This window comes from Scaptodrosophila lebanonensis, unplaced genomic scaffold (genome assembly GCF_003285725.1).
Source record: "Scaptodrosophila lebanonensis strain 11010-0011.00,11010-0021.00 unplaced genomic scaffold, SlebRS2 tig00000122-arrow-arrow-pilon, whole genome shotgun sequence".
Classification (NCBI taxonomy): domain Eukaryota; kingdom Metazoa; phylum Arthropoda; class Insecta; order Diptera; family Drosophilidae; genus Scaptodrosophila; species Scaptodrosophila lebanonensis.
Window position 1 is genome coordinate 1,072,898 of NW_022060580.1, and position 17,631 is coordinate 1,090,528.

At 36.7% G+C, this 17,631-nt stretch overlaps 1 protein-coding gene across 1 annotated transcript in view; it reads right to left on the bottom strand.

Annotated features, from left to right (window-relative positions):
• The window catches only part of LOC115628647 (unconventional myosin heavy chain 6), a 665,426-nt gene that overhangs the window by 110,511 nt on the left and 537,284 nt on the right, over positions 1-17,631 (bottom strand). The window contains exons 15-16 of the mRNA XM_030524816.1: positions 5,940-6,078; positions 5,456-5,851 (exon numbers count right to left, since the gene is read on the bottom strand). Coding sequence (XP_030380676.1) covers positions 5,456-5,851; positions 5,940-6,078 — 535 coding nt within the window. The remainder of the gene's footprint in view (positions 1-5,455; positions 5,852-5,939; positions 6,079-17,631) is intronic.

Here is a 17,631-nt window from a genome sequence, read left to right on the forward strand (position 1 = left end):
ACAATCTAAACTTTTCATTCCATCTCTCCACAAAGCCACACATAATACAAAATCATAATGCCAATGTTTCTCCAGTATAATTTGCTGATTGTCCGTTAGGACAGATTGCAAATTTAAATCAACTGTTAATCAAAAAAAAAAATAATACAAGTATATTCAATAATACTTTCTTCATCTAGCTGGGGTTAACGTACCAAAGTACACATACTATAGAAATATTCAATAAAACTCTCCTTATGGCTCTTCTTTCTATTTTCTAATTCCATTTCTATTTGCTGTGTCGGTAACTTCTCTTTAGCCAATCATTCCAATTCACTGTTAAGGCATTAAGCTCAAAACTACGCAGCCAGTCATCAACATCCGGAGAACCATTACCAGTAAATGCTGTAAGGGAACCTTCGATGTCTCTTAACGCCATGCTACCCGAACTACTCAGTTATATTTATCGTTTCTTCATATATAAATTCTTCGTTTTCGTCTTGATCCAATCCAAAATACGAATATACAGGGGTGCTACAGAAATCTCTTCCGCCCAAATTTCGCCTCAAAACCAATTCTTAGTGCTACAGAAATCTCTTTTGGGCCCTTGGCCCAAATACAAAATTACATTTTGAAGACATTGCGCAAAATGAAAAAATGTTACAAAAAAATTGAATATTTCATAAGCAACATAAGTAGAATTCTTTATTTCACCAAGTGGTATCAGATGAGCTTCTCAAAGATTTGTCTTGTATTTTTTCAACATTTAATTGGCGTGTCCGCAAATTCTCGTGGGCTAATATTAATCAATGCTGTTGGAGATTTTAAAAACAACTGTAGTCAAAAACTACCGACATTTCTGTGGCATCCCTGATACTCTTTCCTGTAAAACTGCTTTAGCACCAGAATGTTTCAAATGTAACTCTTCTAATTTTTTCCTCCAACTCAGCAGAGATGTAGAGTTGAGAATTTCGTCGCGTTGCGTATTACAATGTTGGCTTCTTTTTAAATCTACGAATTAAATGTACATAAAATATAGTTTAAGTTGAATCCGCTCTGTCTAATTTGCAGCACCATGCATCTATTCTATATGTTCAATACTTGCGTACATCGACATCATAAGTATGTATGTGAATTTCGTCTATTCCAATAAACACAGGCAGGAATATGAATAACGCCTTTCAAGTTTTCTGTGCTTTGTAGATTCGTCGGTCCCACTTTTTTTTACGTTCGCAAATATTTCGTTTGCATTGCACGTTGGACGAAAGCGAATAGCGTCGTTTAAGTCCTTTCACTTGTGCTGTGCTTCTTTGTAGCCACACTACCTTCTTTTGTTCGTAGTGTAGCGTCGTTGTTTCGTAGCTTTTCGCCGTAAGGTAAGTCTTCGTTTTACACTTTGGGCGAAAACGAATGGCGTCGTTTTGCTGCTTTCGCCTGTTCTTCGGTGGGTGGTTCGTCGTTATTTCACATTGTTTCGCAACTTAGTGAACTTACAGACACACATTCAATGTTTCATTTGTATAAATACTAACGGGTAATTTATAATTTGCTCATTCACTAATGGTTCCTTCACGGACGAGGGATGTAAGGGATTCTTCCATATAATATATAAAATAAATACCGATATACCTTCTCCGATGGGATGTAGTTTTTCGCTCTGTTACACCGAAGTGGTGACTATTTGCGCTGATCTACGTTCCGTGACCTATTTACAGCAGTCTACATAAACAATCCAAGTCTAGCTCCCGCTGAAAAACTCTTCCATCTTTACACAAAGACATGTGGTGAGGCAAAATATACTGGAACGATTCGAAAATAAAAGGCTTCTAGTCAATAGCCAACTAAAAATCCTGTTTAGTATTTCGCCTACAGCTCAAGAGTCAGGAGCTACACAGAAGGAGCTCCAAAGTACGGTCCAATGATGCTTGACGGCTTTTGAGCACTCCAACATCGCCACCACCAACTGGGACTGTGTCCTAGTTTTCATATGCCCGTTGAAGCTTCCGAAGATAACTCTGTCGTTATGGGAGCAGTCCTTCAAACAAAATCGATATTCCGACTTGGCTTGATTTGTTTCTGATAGAGCGCTGTTTTAAAACGCTCATTCAATATGCAAAGTCAATCCAAACCACCACGAAAAGAGTTTGCATTTAAAAGAGTAAACTCTTTCGAATTGAATATTAGCGTCAAAGCAGGAACGTGCCCGTTATGAGCTAAGAAACCCCATCCGTTTCGATTATGCCCTCGTTTCCTCCAAATATCCGTCAATAAGAGCGCTGCTGACGTTAAACAGTTAAACTCTGTCTTAACCGTTATTGCTGTAGTGAATATTCTTCACTCAGGCATCCATTCAGCACGTGCATTAATTGACTCCAGGTCACAAGAAACGTTCATATGGGACAATACACATACACAATCTGATCAAGCTGCCTTTCCAAAAAGCCAAGGGCCAAGTATCCGGGCTCAATCGAGTAGTCTCGGCCGACGTGCACAAGATGTGCATTTTTAAGGGATTTCCGCCTACAAAACTAAGGCTACAAGTTGAGACCTCAGCGTTTGTGCTCCCACATTTGGTAGGCAATCTATCTTCATGGCTGCCGTGAGCCTGCCCAGCGACCAAGAAGTCCCCACGGTGGCCGTACGATCCAAGGTCCTCTCGTCGTTCCGTTTTGAAGTTCCCCTCTAAATAGCACTGAATCTAAAATTGCGGACTCCCGAAACAGCTGTGGAGGGAGCGATCCAGGATGAGTTTGCGACACTGGTACTCGCGGATCCGATTCCACCGGACATCCACAGTTCTAATAATTCTCGGGCCGGACGTATACCCATGGATTATCTAAACAGGATGCCTTTCGGGTCGAGATGGCCTTCCCGTAGCCCAAAGAAACGTGTTTAGCTAGATTTTGTCCGGTGCCAATAAACGCACTCCAGGCGTCCACTTACGGCTCACATCCTTGCCGTGACGTTCAGCTTTCAATGTGCCTTTTTTGCAATATATTGCAGGGAGACGGGATGTTAATGCGAACAGTAAGGGGTACAAATTCACCACAGACAAAGTCACCTCCCACGCGATCTTTTAAGCTTCGAGCGCACTAGAATTAGTATCAAAACATACTCGAGACGTATAAAAGCGCATATAGTTCGTGCCCTCATGTTACATGTACACACACATGCAAAAACGTAGGCGGGAGGATGGTGGGAGGGGGTGGGGGGGCAACGGCCAAAAAAAATGTTCCCATATAAAGTCGACCACGCGTTCATATTATGACACACAATTTCGCCTTAAAATGGATCTGAGTTGGATTTGTTAAAATTTTGTACAAGCTGCAACGATTAGGAGTAGAAACAGAGCGTTGAGCATCTCCTCTGTCACTGCCCAGCACTTTATAGGCATAGGTTCTCTGCCATGGGGTGACCATTCTTGAATGATCTCGCTAAACTGACTAAAATTGAGATTTTCAATATTTGCAAATGTATAGGAAGTACTGGGCGGCTGTAGGAATAGAGGTTATGGGCCTAAGTGTGTCGGCAGGTACCATCGCCCCTACCATTGCAACCTAATCTAACCTTAAAACATATTCCATATATATGAGTGGTTTTTCACGCAGGGCCAAATACGGGAAATCAAATACAGTTATATGACAATAGAAATATATATGTTTTAATTCATTGTGTCAAGGTATGCAATAATATGAAACCTAAAAATATTACAGCAATACGGAGCAAAAACGGATGCATTAAATCTAAAATATTGGAATAACTTAACGGCTCGATCTCGTTGGTGTCATAAGACCCCCTCCTATTAAAGCTCTGAAGATGCATGCCTACTGAGCAAAAAATATTGCGCACAGATCTTCGCCCTACGACGCTACGGCGACATTTCTGTCGACAGACAGCTAGCACGGACTACACTACTTCACAATCGATCATTAAACGCAAAACAACATCCAGGGGACCAAATACCTGCCGCACAGGATTAGACTAACCATCAACTAATATTTTTGCAGCCAATATTTTCCAGACTGAAATATTCGCAATAAGATAACCTGCGGATGAGGTTCTTAGACTACAAAACACAGAAGACAGCCAGGCAGACATAAAATCTCTGCAGGTGTCCATCATCGAAATCGTCCTGGTTAACAGGGAGGCTGTAGCTAAGATAAGCACCAAAAAACTATGCACATCTACTAAATTCGCAGCATTGGGACATTAAGAGAAAAGAGATCGTGGACACTCTGGCAAAGGAAGGAATAAATCTAGTCATACTTTATGGGGTAGGTGATGCCTGCTTCTGCCTGTTACATAATTTACACAAACCTAATATACCCTTTTTGCAGGGTATAAAAATACTTTTAGTACAGAACATATTACTGTTTATAACAATACTGTAATTTGGTTTTTATTAGTTTTGTTTCTTTATGGTTACACAGGGACCAATGTTATTGTTTGCCTGCTTTTTGCCAAATTCGAAATGGAAAACTTTTACCAAAAAAAAAACAGGTGGTTTTTATTGGCATTTAAACGCAAACGATAGATTCCCTTTTACACATCCATTGTTCCATGCGGCGTACTCTTTCGTCAAAATATCACGTTTCAAAAGTCTATCCAAGGGCCTTTTACTGGACAAAGACCCTTATAAATCTTTTAGAGTTTTGATGTTTTAATGTTTTGTCAAATTCTTTTATCTATTTCTAATTTCATTTTCTTCTATTTATAATTTCATTCAACGGACTACACAGGCAATGCGATTATTTATGAAATTCGATAAGGAATATATTTGTTAGCCTTAAATGTCATCAAGAATGAATAGTATTGAACAATTTGGTAGCGTGGGGAAGGGATTCGAGCTCACGTAAAGTGTGTATGATTGCACATTTTCATCGGAATTATATAAATGTGTGTCTGTGTGTAAGCATGGGTGCAGTACAGAGTTCAGCCAAAGCAGCAATGAAAACAGCAGATACTGCACAGCTTGGGCAGAAATTACATTTATGGCTATTACTTGCTTTCGAATGGGCCTATAACAATGAAACTCGACATACGGACTCATAAATACTAACAGGTTGTAATTGCTAAATTTCGAAGAAGTACCGAAAGTTTGTAATAGCCGAGGAGTAAAGAGAGGAGGTAAATTTTTAAGGCATTCTGCACCACAATTTGGTATCTATAGTTTTTATAGTCTCTGGAAAATCACGAATAGGGGGAGTGGAGGGATGGGTCAAAACAAAAATTGCTCAGCGTACACATAAAAGGAATAATTTAGCGTTTTTAGCTCTTATAGTTATTTGCACGAACCTAATACTATATACTCTTATACCTTTTCGGCACAAACAAAATTGAACAAAAAAATACAATTTTTTTTGGGGAATTTAAAAAATTATTCTTTCAAAGTCAGGTCGCACCGACCGATGTTTATATTACCTGTTATTATGGAAATCAAAATCATGTATCTAAGTAAATTTAAGCTTTTACTTACTTTGACAACGCTATAAACTGCTTGTGCATAGAGCATGTTCACCTCAACCGGGTCCTGAGATAATTCGCGAGTTAGCTTAAATAATCTTTTTTTGAATACAAATCGATTTTCACCAGATGTTGACGCGCTCGAAACACGCTTTATTTGACTAGAAGACGTTTGCTTCGACTCCCACGCAGAAATTATGTCATACAAATAATCAAAACTTTTTATATGTTCTTCTCCATCTGGACGTGACTGAAATATAGCCCAACCTTCTGTTGAAGTTAAATTAAGCTTATCAGCAAGTTTTTGTACGGCATCTCCTGCTGTATCCGTAGGATGAACATCGATGGCCTTTGTGCGTGCATCTAAGAAAAAAAATCTGCAAACAATAGTTCCAAGACGCCGCATTGCCTGAAATATACATATGTTAAGAAAATTTTAGAAATAAAATCGTTCAATATTAAACTATTTACAGTTTTAAACATGTATGTGTACTTACTGCTACTTCTACGCTTGAGGGTGGGTGTAGCCTTGTTGATACTTTTGTACATTTACAGTTATCAAAACACCATTGAGCATATTGTTTAAGCTTGCCTTCCAACGATTCCAATTTTATTTTTAAAAATGAAACGTAATACCTGTAAAAAAATATATAAACAAGCAAAGAATGTAAAATGAGGATGTAAGTGATCATTTTAGTTATCGCCAAGTATCTTCTTATACTCTGTACATGAAATGTACAAGAGTATATTAGGTTTGCGCGAGCTGAAAAATGTAACAGGCAGAAGGAGGCGTGGCAGACCCCACAAAGTATATATATTCTTGATCAGCATGACGAGACGAGTCGATCTAGCCCTGTCTGTCTGTCTGTCTGTCTGTCTGTCTGTCCGTCTGTCCATCCGTCCGTCCGTATGATCACCTAGATCTCAGAGACTATAAGAGCTAGAGACACCAAATTTTACACAAAGATGCCTTATGTGTGTACGCTATACGAGTTTGTTTTATTTTTTGGATTTTCCCCCCCCACTTCCCCCCTATGGGGATTTTCCCGATTTTCCATTCGTATAATCGCCTATATCTCGGAGACTATAAGACCTAGGAACACCAAATTTTAGTCCAAGATGCCTTGTGTGAATACGCAGAAAATGTATATTTTGGAATTTCCCTCCCTCCCCCCTCTCCCATGCAAATCGCGATTTTCTCTAACTCCCGTAATTCTTGGAATTTCGAACTAACATTTTGGAAATACCCCCAGTTAGTTATTATGTGTCCGTATGCCAAGTTTCACTATGATAGACCGATTTAACAAGAAGTTATAGCCGTAAATATATTTGCTGCTGCAGCGCTGCTCCAACGTTTGTATGAAAAATCTACAATTGGACAAATTGGACACATGTTGTCTTCAGTGGTGTAGGTGAGCACTAAGAAGAGATTTTGGAAAATTCAAGCTCCAAAGGGGGAAAAACGAGCTTCAAAGTTTGTTTGAAAATTCTGCATTTCTGCACCAATCAACTTTAAATTTAATTTTTATAATCCATAAAAGAATACAAACAAAACTGCATACTTAGATTTTCGAAATTTGTGTTGGAGCTTGAATTATTGGTTTTTTAATATTTATTCACTATTTCAAATGAAAAGTTTGTGTTATAAATTTAGTCCGATCGATTTAAAATTTGGGTAATGTTATCTACGTAACTAAATCTACAACTTTGCATTCAAGGATTTTCAAAATATGCATTTTACAAAAGCAGGCAGAACAAACAATACAAAATATGAAACATTTGGGAACAACTAAGTATACATACACACACACACACACACACACATGCAAGCAACTGTTCGTGTAGTTGCGTGCAAACGATTGAAATAGCCAAAGCAAAATGTGAGACACTAATGTGTAAATGTCCATACATATTTGCACATCTTTGTATGTACATATGTATCTACATATGTATGTATGTACATTCGTCTTGCACTGACAGAGCAAGAAATGTTAATTAATTGAAAATTATATAACATTTTTAAAAGTAATTTTTTCTTTGCTTAGTGCATTTGGCATTAGGGTTTTCATTAATAACTTTATGCAGCAACAACAAATATCAAATAGTTGGGGACATCACATACACACACTCACACACACAACAAGCAACAGTTCGTGTCTATGTGTGCGGTTCTCTACGTACGGTTGAAAAAGTAAAGAGAAACATACATACAAGTATGTATGTATGTGTGTATGTATGCCTGTGTATGAATATAGCATGTGTGTACATTCGTATTAATGTATACATTGGGCAATCGAATACAGTTGTTTGATTGTAAAAAAAATAATGCTCTAAAAACAACAACAACTGCAAGTCATTGGCTCGCTCTTCTTCTTTCGTTTTGACCATTTAATGTTAATTGCAAAGGCAAAACGCCAAAAGTTTACAGTTACCGTCGCTAGGCAACGACTGCGTAAGCGATAGTAAAGCAGAAACCGAATAACGGAGCTACGCATATTCTGCTTCGCATTGCGAACAGGTGTATGTATGTATATGATTTGTTCTTATTGATCTCAATAAATAATTAGATTTTATTATTTAAATATTCTGCTTATTGCATTCAAACTTCGATATTTTGATGGTATCGGTGGCTTCAACTATCGAAAGTTTTACTCTAGCAAATTGAGATGAGAATTGTCAGTGCTTTTTGATCGTGGCTCATCGCTACACGGCATTGACACAAGTGCCGCGTTTCACATTCCGTGCTTGTGCGTGACCGTATTGACTCAATATGGCACGAAAAGACTCAAATGTGAATTTAAAATTGGGATATACCCTTATAATTATTCCACTTTTATGCACATAGTCTATCTTAAAACGTTGCGTTATCTCTATATATAAAACAGTTTGTCCTGACTAATTGGTGATCAGCAGAGCCCAAACGGTAAAAGATTAAATTTGGACTCAAGTATCCTATCATAGTATCCATCATAGTGTAGGAGCACACTAAGAAAGGCTTTTGGAAAATTCTAGCTCCAAAGGGGGGGAAACGAGCTTTAAAAAATATTAGTTAGTTCATTTAATTCCTTCCTACTGGTAACTTATAAGGTGAAAACATATGGGTAGGTTATGCACACACAAAATAAATACAATTGGAAACATTATATTGAGCCGGGTTAAGACGGGCAATACCTGCTAGTATACTCATATATAGCTATAACTATCTATCATTAAAAAACTTGGAATACGGACTCCTAATCACTAACTGGAGGTATTTGCCGAATGTGAGTCATAAAGAATAACGGGAGTTATGAAAAATCAGTGATTACGGGGAAGAGGGGCGAGGGAGGGGCGTACTCACATAAGGCATCTTTGACTAAAATTTGGTGTTCCTAAGTAATTTGGTCTCCGAGCAGTAACAACAAGAACAGCTGCGGGCAGAGCTTCGGCAGATATTATATTTATGGCTATAACTTTCTTCATAATTGACCTATCATGATGAAACTTGGCATACAGACATATACAGGGGTGCCACAGAAAACTCAGGTGGTTTCGGTTACAGTTGTATTTTAAAACTCTCAAATAATATGTCGGTGCCACAGAATTTCGAAAGATTTCACTTTTTCGAACTTCCCCTCCAAGCCAGCTGTCAGCAACAGCTGACTGTCGACGAGTACATTTGACCGACTAATTGTGTTTAAATTCTGTAACGTACTATGTTAAATAAAAACAAGAAAGGAATGCTAAAGTCGAGCAGGCTCTACTCTTAAATACCCTGTACCACCCCACAAAAAAGAAATTAAATTAATTAATTAATTAAATTAAATTAATTAACTAAATTAATTTAATTAATTAACTAAATTAAATATAAAATATTCCATACATGCATACATACATTTACATTTACATCAGAATCGTGTCTATGCGTGTTTGTGTACTTGTACATATGTATGTATGTGTGTATTGGGCCTGGTTATATGGCTATAACTTTCTTTCCAATCATTCTATCATAATGAAACTTGGTATACGGATATATAATCACTAACCTAATGTGACTACCAAATTTTAATCAATATTCCAAGAATTACGGTAGTTACAGAAAATCGTGAATAGGGGGGGGGGGGGGGGGGGGGAATTGGGGCGGTGGATCAGAAAAAGTGAACAAACTCGTCCTTTCTCGGACTTAGGAGAACCTGGATACCAAGTTTGGTTATTCTAGCTACTTTCTAACTTTCTAACTACTTTCTGAGATCCTTGCGTTCATACAGACGGACGGACAGACGGACATGGCTATATCGACTCATCTTCTCATCCTGATCAAGAATATATATACTTTGTGAGGTCTGCCACGCCTCCTTCTGCCTGTTACATACATTCGCACAAAACTAGTATACCCTTTTTCCCTTTGGGTACAGGGTATAACAAGAGAGAACGCTACAGTCGAGCAAGCCCGGCAGTGAAATACCCTGTACCCAGGTAAACTTCCGTCACTGAGTTATATGCGCCCATAGCGGAAGTAAAAAGAGGAAGAAGAAGAGCGAACTTGTTGCTGCAGTTTGGGGGGGTTGTACTGTAGAGAATTTGTTTCGCTAATAGCTTTCCTTAGAATTAACCGATTTAGATGAAATTTAAAACAAGAAGACTATTGTGTATGAATTATGTGTGCAAAGTTTGGTTAGTGTAACTTTTAAAATGTGGACGGTATTGACGAAATTCTGGGGGAAGGGGGGAAAATTCAAAAAAAAAAAAAAAAAAACTCGTCCTTTCTCGGACATAGGAGAATCTGGATACCAACTTTGGTTATTATTATAGTTTCAGAGATCCTTGCGTTCATCCAGAAAGACAGACGGACGGACATGTCTACATCCCACAAAAGAACATTCAATTTATTTTATTTGTGCACAATTACGGGGTGTAGTTCCATAAATTGGACGAAAATTACGCCATGTTGTGGTGATCTATGTTTTGCAAAAATTAGCATTTGAAATTGAATTCAGAAATTGCAAAAATGTACTTACATTTTGTTTCGCTGGTCCGTATTGTAAATTTAAATGGCAGTTTATGACCATTTACATTTTCCCTAACAAACAGACACAATTTTCGCCATGTTTGTTTAATTAATACACACTTATTCGATACTTATTTGAAACAATAATTGGTCAAATATATATTTTATTTTTAACTTTTATTGACTCACAACTTTAGATTTAACTCAGCAAAATGTGATGTTAGTTTTCTACTTGAGCCAAGGGGGCATCTCTATTGCTTGGTTGCTTTGGATGCTGTGTGTGAATGTTGGTGTTTTAAGTATACATTTAGTAATTTGCTAATTTAATAATATTTACGTGGGATATGCAAAATATTTTTGTTGCAGATTGTTCAGAAAAACTATAAGGTCCGATGCTCCAATGAATATTTTTATCTGGAAAAATGTCTTTGTTAGAGTTTTTAATAAAAACTCCTGGGAAAACAAACGAGATGAGAAACCTCCCAATTTCTGTGGCACCACTGAATAATTGAAGTTAAGTTTTGTGTAATTACACTTGCGCACATTAAAAAAGCCGATGGTAATTATACTCTGTACATGAAATGTACAGAAGTATATTAGGTTTGCGGGAGCTGAAAAATGTAACAGACAGAAGGAGGCGTGACAGACCCCACAAAGTATATATATTCTTGATCAGCATGGAGAGACGAGACGATCTAGCCCTGTCTGTCTGTCCGTCTGAACACCTGGATTGCAAATTTTCTCTAACTCCCGTAATTCTTGGAATTTCGAACTCAAATTTTGCAAATACCCCCAGTTAGTTATTATGTGTCCGTATGCCAAGTTTCACTATGATAGACCGATTTAACAAGAACTTATAGCCATAAATATATTTGCTGCCCAAGCGCTGCCCGTGGCTGTTGTTGATGTTGCTGTTTGGTTGACTACTAACATGTTTACACAGACACGAATAGATGCGCATAGGCATACATAGACTCACACAGACGCAATCGCTATGTAAATGTGCAATTATACACCCTTTACGTGAGTTCAAATACCAAAAGAGATACAATCGATCAAAGAATTTTTTATTTAATTTTCTTACTTTTTTTAATTTCTATAATTAGTCTAAACATATGTACAGAGTATTTCAAAGTCGGGACACCCGACTTTAGCTTTTTTACTTGTTAAGTTTGTTTAATGACGTTCAAGTGCAAAAATGGTATCAATTTGAACAGAATTAGAAGATCTCGTGCTTAGAATCTAAGCCTTAGATAAGACAATTCTTAGAGAAACGATGGTTTTAGCAGAAATTCAAAAAAAGGATATTATTAGTTTTTAAAAACAAATATTGCTATATCTGAGCAAATAATGTGCAAAGAATCATCTATAAGGTGTTTTTAGGTAAAATATTAAAAAACCGAGAGTTTAGGGTGTTAGTCTGGCAGTGGACGTTCAAGGATGACTAATGGACGTCAGGACAGGAATTTAGCGCAACCGTTTTAAAATTCCAGAAATTCCAGATATTTTTGCAGAATTTAAAGATGCCAGCTTAAATGTCAAATGGCGATTAAAAAAATAATTTGTGCACCAGACGAGCTGCAAAAACACCCCATCTTAGAGCAAAAATTCTTAGAGGTATAATGAAATTAAGAAAATTATACGAAAGCATACTTAATTGACTAAATAGTGTTGTGGGCGGCCACACCCACTATTAAACAAAACACTAATTTTTGTAATTAATAAAAAGTGAAATAGTATGAAAGAAAAGTAATAACTACAAATTAAAAATCCTTTGTTTCCCCGTAAAAATGTGTGTTTTCTGCTTTTTACGAAAATGTTTTATCATACGAAAAAAGTTTTCATAGAAAATACTGACTTCGTCATGGAATAAAATCTTTTAAAATAATAACGTTATTTGCAGAACTGAAAAATCTGGTGACTAACCAGTGTGACTAACCAACAATATGTAGTTTTAACAAAATATTAACATTTTTTTATTATTGTACTACAAGGTGCGTTCAAAAGTAAACGAGTAAAAGAGTGGTTCCAACGTTTTCAAAGTGGTCGTGAGGACATAAATGACGATCAACATGTGATCACCGGCAATTCCATCGAAACTGTGTGTGAATTCATCAAAAATCAGCCGAAATCATCATTGAAATTGATGGAAATGGAATTGAACATCTCCAAAACATCGATTTATCGCATTTTGACCGAACATTTGGGCTTACGAAAGGTGTGTGCACGGTTTGTTCCGCACAAATTGACTAACGACCAAAAATTGCTCAGAATCGACTCATCGATCGACGCTTGTGACAGATTATTTGACCAAAAATCACATTTTAACCATTAACCACTCGCCGTATTCACCTGATATGGCACCGTGCGGCCTCTACCTTTTCGGAAAAATGCATTTGCCCATGAAAGGAAAGCATTATGCAGACGTGGAGGCCATTCAAAAGGCTTGCACCGGCATACTGGCGGCCATACCGGCCAACGAGCTAAAACACTCGTTCGACAAGCTTTTGGATCGTGCAAAAAGCTGTATTGAAGCAGAAGGAGACTATTTTGAATAAAATAAATTGATTTTGTGTGTGCATAACCTACCCATATGTTTTCACCTTATAAGTTACCAGTAGGAAGGCATTTAAGGTATTTAAATGAACATTTTCTGTTCTTGACAAAAAATTGTTCAGTAGTCCGTTACATTTTTGTTCTTGCCAAACTATTTTGTTAAACGAACATGACCACTATAACTAATATTTTTTAAAGCTCGTTTCCCCCCCTTTGGAGCTAGAATTTTCCAAAGCCTTTCTTAGTGTGCTCCTACACTATGATGGATACTATGAAAGGATACTTGAGTCCAAATTTCATCTTTTACCGTTTGGGTTGTGCGTTGATCACCAATTAGTCAGGACAAACTGTTTTATATATAGAGATAACGCAACGTTTTAAGATAGACTATGTGCAAAAAAGGGGAATAATTATAAGGGTATATCCTAATTTTAAATTCACATTTGAGTCTTTTCGTGCCTATTGAGTCAATACGGTCACGCACAAACTCGGAATATGAAACACGGCACTCGTGTCAATGCCGTGCAGCGATGAGCCACGATCAAAAAGCACTGACAATTCTCATCTCAATTTGCTAGAGTAAAACTTTCGATAGTTGAAGCCACCGATACCATCAAAATATCGAAGTTTGAATGCAATAAGCAGAATATTTAAATAATAAAATCGAATTATTTATTGAGATCAATAAGAACAAATCATATACATACATACATCTGTTCGCAATGCGAAGCAGAATATTCGTAGCTCCGTTATTCGGTTTCTGCTTTACTATCGCTTACGCAGTCGTTGCCTAGCGACGGTAACTGTAAACTTTTGGCGTTTTGCCTTTGCAATTAACATTAAATGGTCAAAACGAAAGAAGAGCGAGCCAATGACTTGCAGTTGTTGTTGTTTTTAGAGCATTAATTTTTTTACAATCAAACAACTGTGTTCGATTGCCCAATGTATACATTAATACGAATGTACATACATGCTATATTCATACACAGGCATACATACATACTTGTATGTATGTTTCTCTTTACTTTTTCAACCGTACGTAGAGAACCGCACACATAGACACGAACTGTTGCTTGTTGTGTATGTGATGTCCCCAACTATTTGATATTTGTTGTTGCTGCATAAAGTTATTAATGAAAACCCTAATGCCAAATGCACTAAAAAACAAGATAGAACGCTACAGTCGAGCAAGCCCGACAGTAAAATAGCCTGTACTCCACAAAAAAAAAAAAAAATTAAAAAAAAAAAAATTTTTTAAAAATTAAGTCTCTATATATATAAAACAGTTTGTCCTGACTGACTGATTGGCAATCAACGCACAGCCCAAACGGTAAGAGCTAGGAAGCTGAAATTTAGACACAAGATCCCTCTTATTGTGAAAGTGAGCACTAGGAAGGGGTTTCGGAAAATTCCAGCTCCAAAGGGGGGAAAACGAGCTCCAACGTTTGTATGAAAAATCTACAATTTGTATCCGATTAACTTCAAACTTAGTTTACTCTCACAAAGAATACAAAAAAAACTGTATACTTGGATTTTCAATATTTTTCCTGCGGCCTGAATAATAATGATTTTCCGGTGGAAAATTCGGTAAACGAAAAGCTATTTGCAATCAACGCACAGCCCAAACGGTAAGAGCTAGGCGGCTGAACATTGGACACATGTTGTCTTCAGTGGTGTAGGTGAGCACTAAGATGGGGTTTTGGAAAATTCGAACGCCAAGGGGGGCAAAACGGGCTCCAACGTTTGTATGAAAATTCTACAATTTTCATCCAATTAACTTCAAACTTAGTTTGTATACTCTCAAAAAGAATACAAGAAAAACTGCATACTTGGTTTTTCACCATTTTTCCTGGGGCATGAAAAAGGGGGGGTTTTCCGTGGAAAAATTGAAACACAATCAACACCCCACAGCCCAAACGGTAAAAGCTAGGATGCTGAAATTTGGGCTCAAGTATCCTATCATGGTGTAGATGCGCACTAAGAAGGGATTTTGGAAAATTCGAGCTCCAAAGGGGGGAAAAGTAGCTCCAAAGTTTGTTTGAAAATTCTGCATTTCAGAAACGATCAACTTTAAATTTGGTTTTTATAATCTAAAAAAATACAAACAAAACTGCATACTCGGTTTTTCGAAATTTCTGTTGTAGCTTGAATTATTGGGGTTTTAATATTTATTCATTTTTACAAATAAAAAGTTTGTGTTATAAATTTTGTCCGATCGATTTCAAATTTGGGTAATATAATCTACGTAACTAAAATTACAACTTTGCATTTAACGATTTTTAAAATATGCATTTTACAAATGCAGGCAGAACAAACAATACAAAATATCAAACAGTTGGGGACAACTAAGTATACATACACACAAACATACATACAATCAGCTGTTTGTGTAGTTGCGTGCAAACGGTTGAAGTAGCCAAAGCAAAATGTGAGACGCTAGAAGAAGAAATGTTAATTAGTTAAAAATTATTAACATTATAACATAAACATTTTTATGTTATTTTTTCTTTGTTTAGTACATTTGGCATAAGGGGTTTTTAGGACAACGGACTACAAGGGCGTACGCAGGTTGGGCAGGGGGGACATTGCTCCCCCTAGAAAGAATTTCGCATTATGAATTACACCAGCACCATATGTATTACATACGTACATACATATGTACACACGGCTGTATATATAGTATGAACATATGTACATCAATAAGTATGTATGTACGTACATACATTCTTATATATGTACATATATAGGTTTGTATGTATGCAGTGGGCCATCGAACACTGTTGTTTAATTGTAACAAATAGTGTTATATGGTTTCAAATCAAAATTTTTAAAACAATAACAACAACTTCAAGTTATTGGCTCGCAAATCTTCTTTCGTTTTGATCATTTACGGCTGTTAATTGCATACGCAAAATGCCAAAAGTTTACAATTACCGTACACAACAAATAAATTTGTATGTATGTATGTATGTGTACAGTGAACAATCGAATACAGTATTATAATCAATAACTCTCAAACGATGTTTTTCGATGTATTTGTATTCGACATGTATTACGATATATCAACACAAGTATCGATATTTTCGATATATCGCATTTAATTTTATTATTGGGGTTTTAATATTTATTCACTTTTTCAAATAAATAGTTTGTGTTATAAATTTTGTCCGATCGATTTCAAATTTGGGTAATGTAATCAACATAACTATATCAACAAATTGGCATTCAACGATTAAAATATAGCAATATGTTTTTTACTTGCCATATATCAAATATCAAATAGTTGGGGACATCACATACACACACTCACACATACATACAACAAGCAACAGTTCGTGTCTATGTGTGCCCATGTATATGATTTGTTCTTATTGACCTCAATAAATAATTAGATTTTATTATTTAAATATTCTGCTAATTGCATTCAAACTTCGATATTTTGGTATTCTGGTATCGGTGGCTTCAACTATCGAAAGTTTTACTCTAGCAAATTGAGATGAGAATTGTCAGTGCTTTTTGATCGTGGCTCATCGCGGCACGGCATTGACACGAGTGCCATGTTTCATATTCCGAGTTTGTGCGTGACCGTATTGACTCAATATGGCACGAAAAGACTCAAATGTGAATTTAAAATTGGGATATACCCTTATAATTATTCCCCTTTTTTGCACATAGTCTATCTTAAAACGTTGTGTTATCTCTATATATAAAACAGTTTGTCCTGACTAATTGGTGATCAACGCACAGCCCAAACGGTAAAAGATGAAATTTTGACTCAAGTATCCTTTCATAGTATCCATCATAGTGTAGGAGCACACTAAGAAAGGCTTTTGGAAAATTCTAGCTCCAAAGGGGGGAAAACGACCTTTAAAAAATATTAGTTATAGTGGTCATGTTCGTTTTACGAAATAGTTTGGCAAGAACAAAAATGTAACGGACTACTGAACAATTTTTTGTCAAGAACAGAATATGTTCATTTAAATACCTGAAATGCCTTCCTACTGGTAACTTATAAGGTGAAAACATATGGGTAGGTTTTGCACACACAAAATAAATACAATTGGAAACATTATATTGAGCCTGGTTAGGACGGGCAATACCTGCTAGTTATTAAATAAAATGAATGAATGAATGAATTAATTAAATTAAATTAGAATACATGTTTATGTTCAGTTTTAACAGCATACATTTACATCACGTACCTATGCGTGTTTATATGCGTGTATATATGCAGCAACAACAACAACAGCTGCGGGCAGCTGCAGGCAGCGCATGAGCAGCGCATGAGCAGCGATTTTACTTATGGCTATAACTTTCTTCAGAGTAGACCTATCATGATGAAATTTGGCACACGGACAAATTAGTACTAACTGGATGTACCTACCAAAATTGTATCAGAAAAAATAAACAAACTCGATCTGCCTAGGGCTTATAGGAACCTTGATACCAATTTTGGTTATCCTAGCTCTTGTACTTACTGAGATCCTTGCGCTCATACAGACAGACGGACAGACAGACAGACGGATATGGTTATATCGACTCGTCTTCTCATCCTGATCAAGAATATATATACTTTGTGGGGCCTGCCACGCCTCCTTCTGTGTGTTACATACATGCGCACAAAACTAGTATAGCCTTTCACCCTT